At 41.7% G+C, this 12,446-nt stretch overlaps 1 protein-coding gene across 1 annotated transcript; it reads left to right on the top strand.

Annotated features, from left to right (window-relative positions):
• Window positions 1–415: 415 nt before the first annotated feature.
• Window positions 416–11,670, top strand: LOC113135251 (thrombospondin-2-like). The gene is made up of 22 exons (XM_026315100.1): window positions 416–691; window positions 826–894; window positions 1,050–1,183; window positions 1,738–1,775; window positions 1,947–2,934; window positions 4,204–4,297; window positions 4,387–4,551; window positions 4,860–5,036; window positions 5,125–5,298; window positions 5,632–5,762; window positions 6,215–6,349; window positions 6,456–6,674; window positions 6,800–6,907; window positions 7,010–7,169; window positions 7,460–7,578; window positions 7,696–7,930; window positions 8,377–8,604; window positions 8,697–8,827; window positions 9,121–9,261; window positions 9,451–9,548; window positions 10,696–10,835; window positions 11,472–11,670. The coding sequence occupies exons 2-22, from the start codon at window positions 828–830 to the stop codon at window positions 11,477–11,479; spliced, it is 3,690 nt and encodes a 1,229-aa protein (XP_026170885.1). The 5' UTR covers window positions 416–691; window positions 826–827; the 3' UTR covers window positions 11,480–11,670.
• The last annotated feature ends 776 nt before the right edge of the window (window positions 11,671–12,446 follow it).

Below are 12,446 nucleotides of genomic sequence, written 5' to 3'. Positions count from 1 at the left end.
AAGGACACACAAAATCAAACACATCAAGCACCTCATTTTCATCAGGTATCTGTTTATGGTAATGCCAGTTTTTTTGCTCCTAAAATATTAGAAAACATGAGCAGCCAATAAGTGTGTGTGTTTCAGCATGTAAGTGCATGTTTTTGTGTGTCCCTGTTTGGAGGTCGAAGAGTGTAAATGATGTGTCTGAAAAACCGAGATGTCAACACACACACACAAACAGTTCCTTCCATCCAGCTGGGTTTCTCACTGGGAGATATGCAGCCCAGTTCATAGCCAGACAGATGGCTAATATATGGCCCCTGCTCCTGCCTCTCTCTTTCTCTCTCTCTCTCTCTCACACACACACACACACACACACATATATAGACACACACACTCAAAAAAAACCAAAAACTAACCACATTACAACTTTCTACAGAACTGACAGAGCCGACACATGTTCTTAACTCAGATTTCTCTCTCACCAACTTCTTCCCTGTTTCTTTTGGATGCTTCAAAGTACTGAGGAAGCTGTGTGGGTAAGCCTCGCTCTGAAAGAATGTGAGAAGGAAACAAGGACATAAGGAAATAAGGACATTGAAAAGAAGACAGACATTCCATCACAGCCCCTGTGGAGCTGCAGCAAGGACAAGGCTACCAGCTGTGATTTCTTATCATAGAGAAAGGCAGCTCAGTGAGGAGTACGCAGGTATGAAAGGTTAATTCCCTCTTTAACTTCTTCCTTTATCTCCTCGGCAACAGTTCTGTTTGTGTTGTGTGCTAGTGTAGCTGTATAGCTGCTATATTTCATGATGACTGCTAACGTGATTTATGTGTGAACAGCAATGAGTCCGCTGCCGAGACGCTTCCCGTGGCTTTTGATATTCCTGTGTGCAGCAGCTGTGTGTGCAGGTACCACACATGGCTCTCACATGTGCATTTGTTCAGAGACACACATTATCTACCTACATTGAATTATACACACAAATACAGTTTTTCTATCTCTTTCTAGATGATTAATGCAGTGTCGACTATGAATATCTAGCACATTTCTAACTCCTCTACAGGTGTGGGTGCAAAGGTCAACAATGTGTCGTTGGAAATCTGCCGTCATCCGTGTGAGGACCTGGTGGGTCTGATTACTGAGATCCAGGGCCTGCATATTGTGACCTCCAACCTGCTTGAAGACCTGGAGAGAGTAGTAAGACACACAAATACACGTGTCATCATCTGCACATTGAAATTAGTTTTTTGTCTTTACTTTTCTGATGTGATCTGATTTTGATGTGCATGGGCACAAAATTTTATTCTAAAAGAAAAGTGACAATTCTAGTAAATAAGTTTAATTTTATTTTAAAAGGGAATTTCATAATTGAAAATGTCCAGTGTAACTTCTTTTTACTGTTTTTCTGAGACAGTTGTTGAGAACACTAAGTATACCAGTCTTACATTGTGTGACTGGGTTAAATTGTGAGGACAATTTGTGTGACAACCAACAGAGAGTAAGTCTTTTTCCAGTGCAAATGGAAGTAGTGACATCCTTTTTCTGGCTGGAAGCAGTGTGGTTTATGGTAAATGTCCTGGTGATTTTTGGGCAAAAAAACAAGCAGAGACAATACCAGTAGTGTTGAAATGTTGGCTGTTGCTACCTACTAACTACCTCACCACAGGTCTAACCTAATGCAGCAGATTTAGAAGTACCAATCCAAATATAGTTTCTAACAATCATTTAATGTTGTGCTGTTGTGTTCTCAGTCTAAAGAAAATGAAGAGTTGCGAATAACTTTGGGTGAGCTGACCAACAGTAGCCGTAACAACAGCAGCAGCAACAACAACGTCAGCAATATGAGCAGGAGCAGGAGCAGCAGTAACAGCAACAGCAACGGCAGCAACAGCAATGGCAGCAACAGCAATGGCAGCAACAGCAATGGCAGCAACAGCAATGGCAGCAACAGCAATGGCAGCAACAGCAATGACAGCAACAGCAATGGCAGCAACAGCAATGGCAGCAACAGCAATGACAGCAACAGCAATGGCAGCAACAGCAATGGCAGCAACAGCAATGGCAGCAACAGCAATGGCAGCAACAGAAATGGAAGCAAAAGCAATGGCAGCAACAGCAGTGGCAGCAACAGCAACAGCAATGGCAGCAACAGCAACGGCAGCAACAGCAATGGCAGCAACAGAAATGGAAGCAACAGCAACAGTAATGGCAGCAACGGTAGCAACAGCAATGGCAGTAACAGCAACAGCAACAGAAGCAACAGAAATGGCAACAACAGCAATGGCAGCAACAGCAGCAACAGCAACAGCAATGGCAGCAACAGCAGCAACAGCAACAGCAATGGCAGCAACAGCAACAGCAATGGCAGCAACAGAAATGGCAGCAACAGCAATGGCAGCAACAGCAGCAACAGCAACAGCAACAGCAGCAACGGCAACAGCAATGGCAGCAACGGCAACAGCAATGGCAGCAACGGCAGCAATGGCAACAGCAACGGCAGCAACGGCAACAGCAACGGCAGCAACGGCAATGGCAACGGCAGCAACGGCAACAGCAATGGCAGCAACGGCAGCAACAGCAACAGCAGCAACGGCAACAGCAATGGCAGCAACAGCAGCAACGGCAACAGCAATGGCAGCAACAGCAGCAACGGCAACAGCAATGGCAGCAACGGCAGCAACGGCAACAGCAATGGCAGCAACGGCAGAAACGGCAACAGCAACGGCAGCAACGGCAGCAACGGCAACGGCAACGGCAGCAACGGCAATGGCAACGGCAGCAACGGCAGCAACAGCAACAGCAGCAACAGCAGAGGTGGTGGTGAAGTTGGAGGTGACAGTCACAGTGATCTTGACAGAGACGAGGAGCTCTGGTGTTTGCAAGATGGACGACTGTATGAGCGTGGGGAGGACTGGGAGGTTGACAGCTGCACCTCCTGTAAGTGCCAGGTCAGTGTGGAATAAATCTAAATTAGCTGTAGTCTAACACATTTGCAGTCAGATGGTTCTATGAAGACCATGCAAGATTCAGTGGAACATCTGTTCCAGACAAACAACAGACTAACATCAAAGTCAAGTGTTAGGTCATTCTTCGTAATCCAAATCTCACACCAGTCAAAATAAAGTTCAGTCTGTCAGTCTGACTCATAATTTTTATATTTTAAATACATTAAGTCCTTGCACTTTGACTTGATAGCTTGAGTAACTTGATATTTGACGCTCATTTAAGTTTTGTTCCTGGAAAAACCGAATAGTCCAATGCATCCTAGTACCTTAATGAAAACATTTGAGATGTTGGGATGCAAGGTTACTTGCTTTCTTTTTCAGAATTAGATAAGAAGGTTAACACCAGTGTCACATCTGTTAGTTAAATATGAAGCTAGAGCCAGGAGACCCTTCAGCTTAACTTAGCATAAACACCAGGGTATGTCCAAAGGTCTAAAAAACTCCATCAACTCCAGGAAATCACTGCTCCCAGCCAAGAAATTGTCTGGCACATTATCTGCAAAAACCACAGCTTGTTATTTTTACCCTTCAGTTTTTTAAACAAACAAGAAAAAGCTCAGGTAACTTAGCATAAAGACTAAACCAGGAAGAAACAGGTCATCTGGTTCTGTTTAAAGGTAAAAAAAAAAAGCCCGCCTACCATCTTAAGTTCACATTATGTCTATTTTTTTTAATTTATACCAAAAAAAAAAGAGATATTTTGTGGTTGTGTCTGACTATTTGTTGTCTGACCAGGAGTGACTTTTTTAGGACAGAGTCAGACTGGCTGTTTTCCCGTGCTATTAGACTTAAGCTGATAATTGTTCGCTTGTAGCTTTATATTTTTCAGGCATCAGAGTGGTAACAATCTTTCATCTATTTCTCGACAAAAAAGCAAATAATTTCCACAATGTCAAACTATTTCTTAAAATGTGTTTACAGGTTTGGTAGGTTTTACATATATCCAATATGGTTTTACTTTATTTTCAGAGTTGCCTTTTTATTTAATACTTGTTTCATCCTCCTTTATGAGTCTGTTTTTCTTTATAAAATATGATCAGTTTTGCCAAAGATGGGTCCAGGGAATAACCAAAGTTGTTATGAGTCATGACAGCAGACCATTTCTCTGCAAGGAATGGCATTTAGCAAAACATCTGGCTCAGATAAAATGGTTTGATTGATATTCTTACAAAATGTACGAACACTGGTCTGCCTCTCTTTTACCTTTTTTAGGATGGAAAAGTGGTGTGTCAGCAGGTGTCTTGCCCTCCTGTAGCCTGCATCAATCCATCCTTTATTGAGGGGAAGTGCTGCCCTGTCTGTCTCCGTAAGTTTGATTTGAGTGTTAAACGTGCTAAGATCACAAAATTTGATAAAAGGTATACCAGGACTATATGTGTGTGTATGTTTCTAAAGATGATGACAATGGCTGGTCCCCGTGGTCGGAGTGGACTCAGTGTTCTGTCACATGTGGACGTGGGGGGCAGCAAAGAGGCAGATCCTGCAATGGCATCATGCCGTCCTGTGGTGGCCCATCAATTCAGACCCGCAGCTGCATGCTGGTGAAGTGTGACCGCAAGGGTAGGCTGTTACTCTGCATGTCTCATCTGTCACACACAACGTGTCTTGATTTAATTTGTTTTAAGAGGTTGATTCAGCACGGCCTGGTCCAAGGGTAAGAGCAGAATATTCCACAAAGAGCAGAAATATGACAAATAGATTTCAGAGATTGTAATCATAATTAGAAACATGTTGTCTTAGCTCTGCAAATGTATACACAGTGTCGAGCTGTAGCGTTGGCCTGTGTGGAATGCTGCTTGGAGATTTCTCCAGACTAGATAAAGTTACTGGGATGTTTTACAATCTGCATGTCCTTGTTTCATGTCTAGTTCGTGCTGATGGGAACTGGGGCCTTTGGTCTCCTTGGTCTGCATGTACAACCACATGTGGAGAAGGCACCATCACACGGGTTCGTCTGTGCAACAACCCTCCACCACAAAAGGGGGGCAAAGGGTGTACAGGCAGTGCCAGGGAAACACGGCCTTGCAACAATACACTCTGCCCTAGTGAGTATACAGAGGGCACAAAATTACAGTACATACAAACTGCACTATAGTACTTAACTGGCTTACATAACATTGTGTTTGTGTGTAGTTGCTGGAGGCTGGACAACTTGGACTGAATGGTCACTGTGCTCACAGTCGTGTGGGGGAGGTCTTATAAGTCGGCAACGGGAGTGTTTGAACCCTGCTCCTCAGAACGGCGGGAAGCCTTGTGCAGGAGATGCTGTGGACTATGAAGCTTGTAACAAACAACCTTGTCCTATAGGTAAACCTGAACCTCGTCAGCAAACCTCAGGCTATAGGTACATCTTAACTGTTTCAGCAGACACTAAGAGTAGGCTAAGCTGCACATTCATTGATAAGCCTTAATCCTCTTTATTGGGGGAAACATGTTTTCAAACAATAGAGGATTAAACAATTGTATTGTGTTTATCCTGCTTTTACCCAATTATTGAGGCTTAGGACAGACAATCCAAATGTAAATTTTCATAGACTCAGTTTTGACTTGTTTGTTTTGTGACACAGCATAAAGACTAATTGCCTTTAGAGTATATGTATGACATGAAAATATATGATATACACGTGTGTATCTTTTCAGACATGTGTTTGCAGTCTAATCCGTGTTTTCCTGGGGTGAAGTGCACATCATACAGCAATGGATCATGGGAATGTGGACACTGTCCATTGGGTTTACATGGCAATGGCACTTACTGTGAAGATGAGAATGAGGTAATAACTGCACAGCTGCAGTGCAGCAGTAGGACTGTAGAACAGGACACCTTGCAAGGCCTTGACATGAAGACTAGCATTTCAAGTATTTGTAAGCATGCTGGCAGCATGGCTCTAGGGAGCTCTAGGCTTTTTTTGTTTGTTATTCAGGTGGTTTAATCAGACAAACATAGTCCCAAGATAATGAATCCCAATCCCTCTAGTCCTTCCTCATCACCATGACATGTGATGCAAGTTATGTAAAGCTGTAAATAATTTTAACCTCCAGTGTGTAACTGAAGGCACCACAATCACCCAGTCTGACAGAGACCATATTGAAAGTCAGAAACATCACTGTTGACATTCATCAGATCCTAATGGAGAGTTCCTTGTGTACATAACACATGTAACAAATTTGTATTCACACTTTATCTTTAATGTTGTGAATATGACTGATCCCTTCATCTCTGCAGTGTGAAGTGGAAGGTGTGTGTGTTACAGAGTGTGTGAACACAGATCCTGGGTTCTACTGTCTGCCCTGTCCCCCTCGCTATAAAGGCACACAGCCATATGGCCTTGGACTGCAGGAAGCCCAGCAAACCAGGCAGGCAAGTGTTTACCTTTGTCTACCTTATTTTTTATATGAATAACTTTCTTTGCTTTGAGCTGGTCATAAATTCCTTTTGCATTCTCAAAGAGCTGCTTTGGTTGTAGGTGTGTGAACCATACAATCCTTGCAAAGACAACACACACAGCTGCCACAAGTATGCCAAGTGTGTGTACCTGGGCCTGGCATCTGAGGTCTTGTACAAGTGTGTGTGCCATGTAGGGTTTGCGGGTGATGGCTTCTTGTGTGATGAAGACTTTGATCTGGATGGCTGGCCCAACAATGGACTGACCTGCAAAGAGAATGCAACCTATCACTGTCAAAAGGTAAAAATACACAAGTACAAAAAACATTACAGATTCAAACGTAAAGACTGAATGTTAATCTGATCAGATGGGCCTGTATTCTCATTGGTTCTGATTCCACTAAACCGACGTGCGATTGGCTGCAGGATAATTGCCCCATGCTACCAAACTCTGGACAGGAGGACCTGGACAAGGACGGACAGGGAGATGCCTGTGATCCTGATGACGACAATGATGATATCATAGATGAGAGGGTGAGCCTGGCTGAGCGTAACTTTGTAGATACCATGACTGGAACTGGGTTTATATTCACAACCCCCTGCATGTGTGTAAATAAATGTGTGTTCCTGGCATAGGACAACTGCCCACTGGTGTACAACCCTCGGCAGTTTGATTCCGACAGAGATGGCGTCGGTGACCAATGTGACAACTGTCCGTTTGATAGCAACCCACTGCAGACAGACACTGATAACAACAGAGAGGGAGACGCCTGTAGCATTGATATTGACGGAGATGGTAGGAGCCTCACAGTAATACTTGGCCTTGAATACATAGTCAAATATCCAATTATTGCTTTCTTGTTAGACTGGTGCCTCAACCACTCTTATCACTTTTCGATCTCCATACGATGCACTTCATTTCTCTCTATGTATCACTAAGCTAAAACAGATTCAACTTTAAGAGCACTTAACACTCTATTTAAGCTTGAACATGCAAATTTAAATAATGCATTTATAATAATATGTACTAAAGAGTAAAATCCAAACAAGATGCAATATACCTGCTGCTCTGTGTGTTTTCTCCAGAGGTTCTGAATGATCGTGACAACTGTCCGTTGGTCTACAACACTGACCAGAGGGACACAGACCTGGACGGTGTTGGAGACCAGTGTGATAACTGTCCCCTTCTACACAACCCACAGCAGGTTCCTGAAAAACACAGAAATTAAAACATTATATATACTGGCACTGTACACACACACACACACACACACACACACATGTATATATATATATAATATATTTCATCTGTGTCTCTCCAGCTTGACTCTGACAATGACTTGGTGGGGGACATGTGTGATGACAATGATGACATTGATGAGGACGGACACCAAAACTCTCTAGACAACTGTCCCTACATCGCCAACAGCAACCAGGCGGACCATGATAATGATGGAAAGGGAGACGTCTGTGACCATGATGATGACAACGATGGCATCCCTGATGACCGGGACAACTGCAGACTGGTGCCCAACAGGGACCAGCTGGACTCTGATGGTCAGTTGTTACTGTTTTTAAACTTTAGGCAGTAGATGGTAAAACAAACAAAGGTGTCACCCACTGTAGTGTATATCAACTTAAAAAAAAGGCCATCTGCTGCTCTCTGATTTCATGATACAAATGTGAACAAATGCAAATGAATGCAGTCACAAGAGGAAAATATTTTTGTACAATTTATGATAAATGGATAAATGGATTTTGCAGGCATGCAGTAAAATCATGTGACAGTCCAGTGTTTTCAGGTTATGTTAATGTTGGACATCAACATAAACAGTTTATGGCTCTCTGCAGTGTGATTAATCATGCTTAAAATTTGCTTAAACTATTCACCATCATACAAGATTTTCTCATTACATCTGCACTCTCTCTCATCGAGCCCATTTTTACTTCCCTTTAGGCAATCACGTTTTTGCTTTTGCTGGACTTTTTCCTCCCTCTTGCAGGTGATGGCAGTGGAGATGTTTGCTTTGATGACTTTGACAATGACAGTATTCCAGATGCGATAGATCCCTGTCCACTGAACCAGGATATTGGGTCTACAGACTTCAGGAAGTTTCAGGTTGTTTTGTTGGACCCTAAAGGCACCACGCAGTCTGACCCTCTCTGGGTGATCCGTAGCCAGGGTAGAGAGCTGCTGCAGACGGCCAACTCTGATCCTGGGATCGCTTTAGGTGTGGTTCTCCATGACTCAAAAAATAAAAACACATTCCAGGTATAATGAAATTTGGGGTCTAAAAAACAAATTCTCCATTGGTGTAAACAGGATACGACAAATTCAACGCAGTAGACTTCAGTGTGACATTTTATGTGAACACCAACCGAGATGATGACTTTGCAGGCTTTGTGTTTGCCTACCAGTCCAGTCAGCGCTTCTACGTTGTCATGTGGAAACAGGTGAGATATGATTTTTAATGGCTCATGGAGACTGCTACTGATAGAAAATTCACCTAAATTGCCCTTCATGACCATGTATTTGACCCTAGCTTTCTTCGTATTTATTTTTTACATTCAAACAATCTATATTACAGTTCTCATTAGCAAAATGGAAATGTGCACAAACCTAAAGACCTGTCTTTTTGTATGTGGTGATAATGATCCTGTGCCATCTATTATTGCACCTGTGTCAACTTTACCTTCACTCTTTTATCCAATCTGATCACATGTTTCCTTTCTCTGTGTGAGAGCAGGTGTCTCAAGCCTACTGGGAGAAAAAGCCATCCAAAGCTTTTGGCATAGCAGGAGTCTCCATCAAACTGGTTAACTCCTCCACAGGACCAGGGGAATATCTACGCAACGCCCTGTGGCACACCGGGAACACCAGACACCAGGCATGAATGGATGATCTTAAATGTCTCTTACACCTTTCATTCTCTTTTTAATATCATAAATCACACAAAATGTCTGTTTCAAACAGATACTTTCCTAAAATTGTCTTAAACAGACCATCCTTTGGTAGATTGGCACACTAACAATCAAATACTTTCTTGTCCAACTTGACGTCTGTGTGTCTGCTCCAGGTCAAAACATTATGGCATGACCCCAATAAAATTGGGTGGAAGGACTACACTGCCTACCGCATGCACCTTATCCACAGACCCAAGACTGGGTTCATCAGGTACAAAGACTGTCTTCATGTAACTAACCAGAACTTGAAACATATTACATACACATAACTATATTCAATATATTAATATTAAATATAGTTTTAGCCATGTTCCTATTGAGCTCTGTACATAATAACAGTCAACTTGCACGGACGTCTACTTTTTACCATGTTGTATGTGAATGCAAGTGGACTTTTACGGTAAAATTTAATGACCTGCATGGAAAAATATACTGAATTAAAAGGTAAAGAATAGAAAATTCACAGGAGATACCAGGAGCAATGCTATAAAAAATGTGATTTGAACAAATTGGGCAAAAAGAAGGTGACAAGTTCCTTTAAATCACACATGGGGGTTCAGTTAATACCAGTTTGTGTGGAGCAATCATCTGCAATGAATAAACATCCTAAATTTGTAAAAATCACATTCAGTGCCAACCTTGGAGGAATAATTAACCCTCAGATGTTCGGATACGCGAGGATATCATCAATCTTAGCATATTCACTTCTTTGTTCTTTCCAGTCCTCCTAAACCTGCCACTTCTACTTCTGCTTAGTTGTACTTCTCACTAATGGAACTTAAAAAAAAAAACAAAAACAAAACACCCCAGGCAATGGGTTGAGAAAAAGTGAGAGGAAGGATTTATGTGCCAGGCCCAGATGAAGATGTACGCATTGTGTTCTAGTTCCTGTAGGATGACTGCACAAATGTACACTTTGATTGTGAAGAACAGACGCACATTATTATTTTGGATAGTTGCCACAAATCTCAATAGTAGCTGCTTTAAATGTGCCTCCATTTTTCACCATGTCTTCACTGTCATCCACAGGAATAAACAGTAAAATAGGACAGGAAGGAAAGTATACAAACAAAAAACAAACATGTCCCAGAAATTCTGTGCACATTGCCAGGTGTGGAGGAAGTATTCATATCTTTTACTTAGGAGTAGGTCCTGCATTCAAACATTTACTTTGTACTACTTTGTGTTTTGCCAAGAATCAATCCATTACCATGAATGAAAACTTGTAACATAGATAAAATGTGTTTTTCATTTTCTATCAGGGGCCCACAGTTACAGTACACAGGTAATCTTCAATATGGTCAAATGTAGTATAAGTTGTTTAGTCTAATGTGAGCTGTGTTGTGTGTCCATCGCAGGGTGGTTGTGTATGAGGGCAGGGAGATTTTGTCTGACTCGGGGGCGGTGTACGACCACACACTGGCTGGAGGCAGACTGGGGCTGTTTGTCTTCTCTCAGGAGCATGTCCTCTTCTCAGACCTCAGATACGAGTGCAGAGGTGAGACATCCTGTCCACGCATTAGTCCTGAGTATTATCCTGACAGTGGTGGAAGAATTACGCAGATATTTTAAAAGTAAAAAGTGCAGCATTTCCAACCTTACTGAAGTAAAAGTACAGTATTATAAGTAGTATTATGTAGTAAGTATTATAGAAAAAATATTCTTGTGGTGAAAATTGACTTATGTATTATTGTGACATTATCATATTTTTAATCTTAATCGGTGTGTAAAAAGCCTTTTACTGTTTAGGAGTTGGAGTTAGCTTTAACTGTTCTCTATTCCAGGTTTGGTTGTTTAGAGAAGTGATTCTTAATCTGGGGGTTGGACCCCTCCTTGGGGGTACAAGGTCTTGCTATTATTTATGGGGTAGGAAATAGAAAGAAAAAAAAATCTCTGTTGAGGAAATTTGTTTTCTATAATCTCTGTTTTTTGTGAAATATTACTTGATTTTACCCGTTTTAGCCTCAAACAGCTATCTGAGATGTTTAGAGGAGAAACTAACAGCTCACATGTTGTACAAAGTTGTAATTCATCAAATGTAATTTCCACCACTGCTGCTGAAATGGTTCCTATCTTAAGAGATGTGTCCCTGATGATCATATCTGTGATCTCTTCTTCTACATTTTTCCCTCAGATAACTGAACTATTTTTCTGGGGAAACTCTACCAAGACCCACCAGAGATGCACATGAATTTCAGAAAACCTTAATATAACTGAGAGAGAAAGAGAGCGAGACGGAGGATGAGCCACAGCCATCCAGCCAAGACTATTAATTAGTGACCATCATCTATCTATCAGCTTTTTATGCAGCACTATTGATTTCAGGCTGTCTCTTTTGCTGAATATTACGGTAGCATCTCTAATGACAGTAACTTCTTGTTGCTTTTCATTTGTGCTTTCCTAATGGTTGTAAATAATTATTTATTGCTAGATGCCAGATGTGAAAGGGAGGATGAGCCGGTGATGGAGTACGTAGATCCCTGTGCAGATGTTTGGTGGTAACTTATCAATAAAAAACGTTTTTCCCAATTGTTTCTCTTTTTTTCCCCCTTTGCATTTTCTGATGACGCCAGTACTGTAGACACGTTGATACATGGTCTCTGGCGCCTTCTAGTGGTTAAATCAATAAGTACAAATGACGAAATGGTTACAGGTTACTGGTTACTGTAAATTGAGGTTGGTGACGTCAGTGGTGGAAGAAGAATTGAAGACGTGAATGAAAGTAATAATAAGTAGTTCTCTTAATGTAACTGAGTAGAGATACAAAGTACACAATGGAAATGGAGCCTCAGGTGAAGTAGTCTACCTCAGAATTGTACACAAGTAGGCCTAATAGTACTTCAGTAACTGCGTCTAGTTACTTTACAGCACTGGGAAAAGTTAATGGAACTATCCATAAACATAACATTAGATTAATGGTTAGAAATCCTGGAAGAAATAAACTAGTGTAGAGGCTTTAAGTTGTAAACATTGAATAACTAAAACCAGGCTCGGGGGTTTGGTGTACACTAATACATACGAGTCTTTTTGTGGCAAAACCCGTTCAACCTGTTGGGGAGGGCACTGCTGTAAAGCAGAAAAAGAGCAGTGCACATACCTGGGTGGGTTA

This window comes from Mastacembelus armatus, chromosome 19, assembly GCF_900324485.2.
Source record: "Mastacembelus armatus chromosome 19, fMasArm1.2, whole genome shotgun sequence".
Lineage (NCBI taxonomy): Eukaryota > Metazoa > Chordata > Actinopteri > Synbranchiformes > Mastacembelidae > Mastacembelus > Mastacembelus armatus.
This window is presented reverse-complemented; position numbering and strand designations above follow the sequence as displayed.

Bases quoted from the DNA above. Each gene is read 5' to 3' on its own strand.
- LOC113135251 (XM_026315100.1), top strand. From the start codon at position 828: ATGAGTCCGCTGCCGAGACGCTTCCCGTGGCTTTTGATATTCCTGTGT. The intron at 1,776-1,946 runs GCTGACCAACAG...CAGCAATGGCAG, and splicing joins TTGCGAATAACTTTGGGTGA to CAACAGCAATGACAGCAACA. The intron at 9,549-10,695 runs GTACAAAGACTG...TGTCCATCGCAG, and splicing joins CCCAAGACTGGGTTCATCAG to GGTGGTTGTGTATGAGGGCA.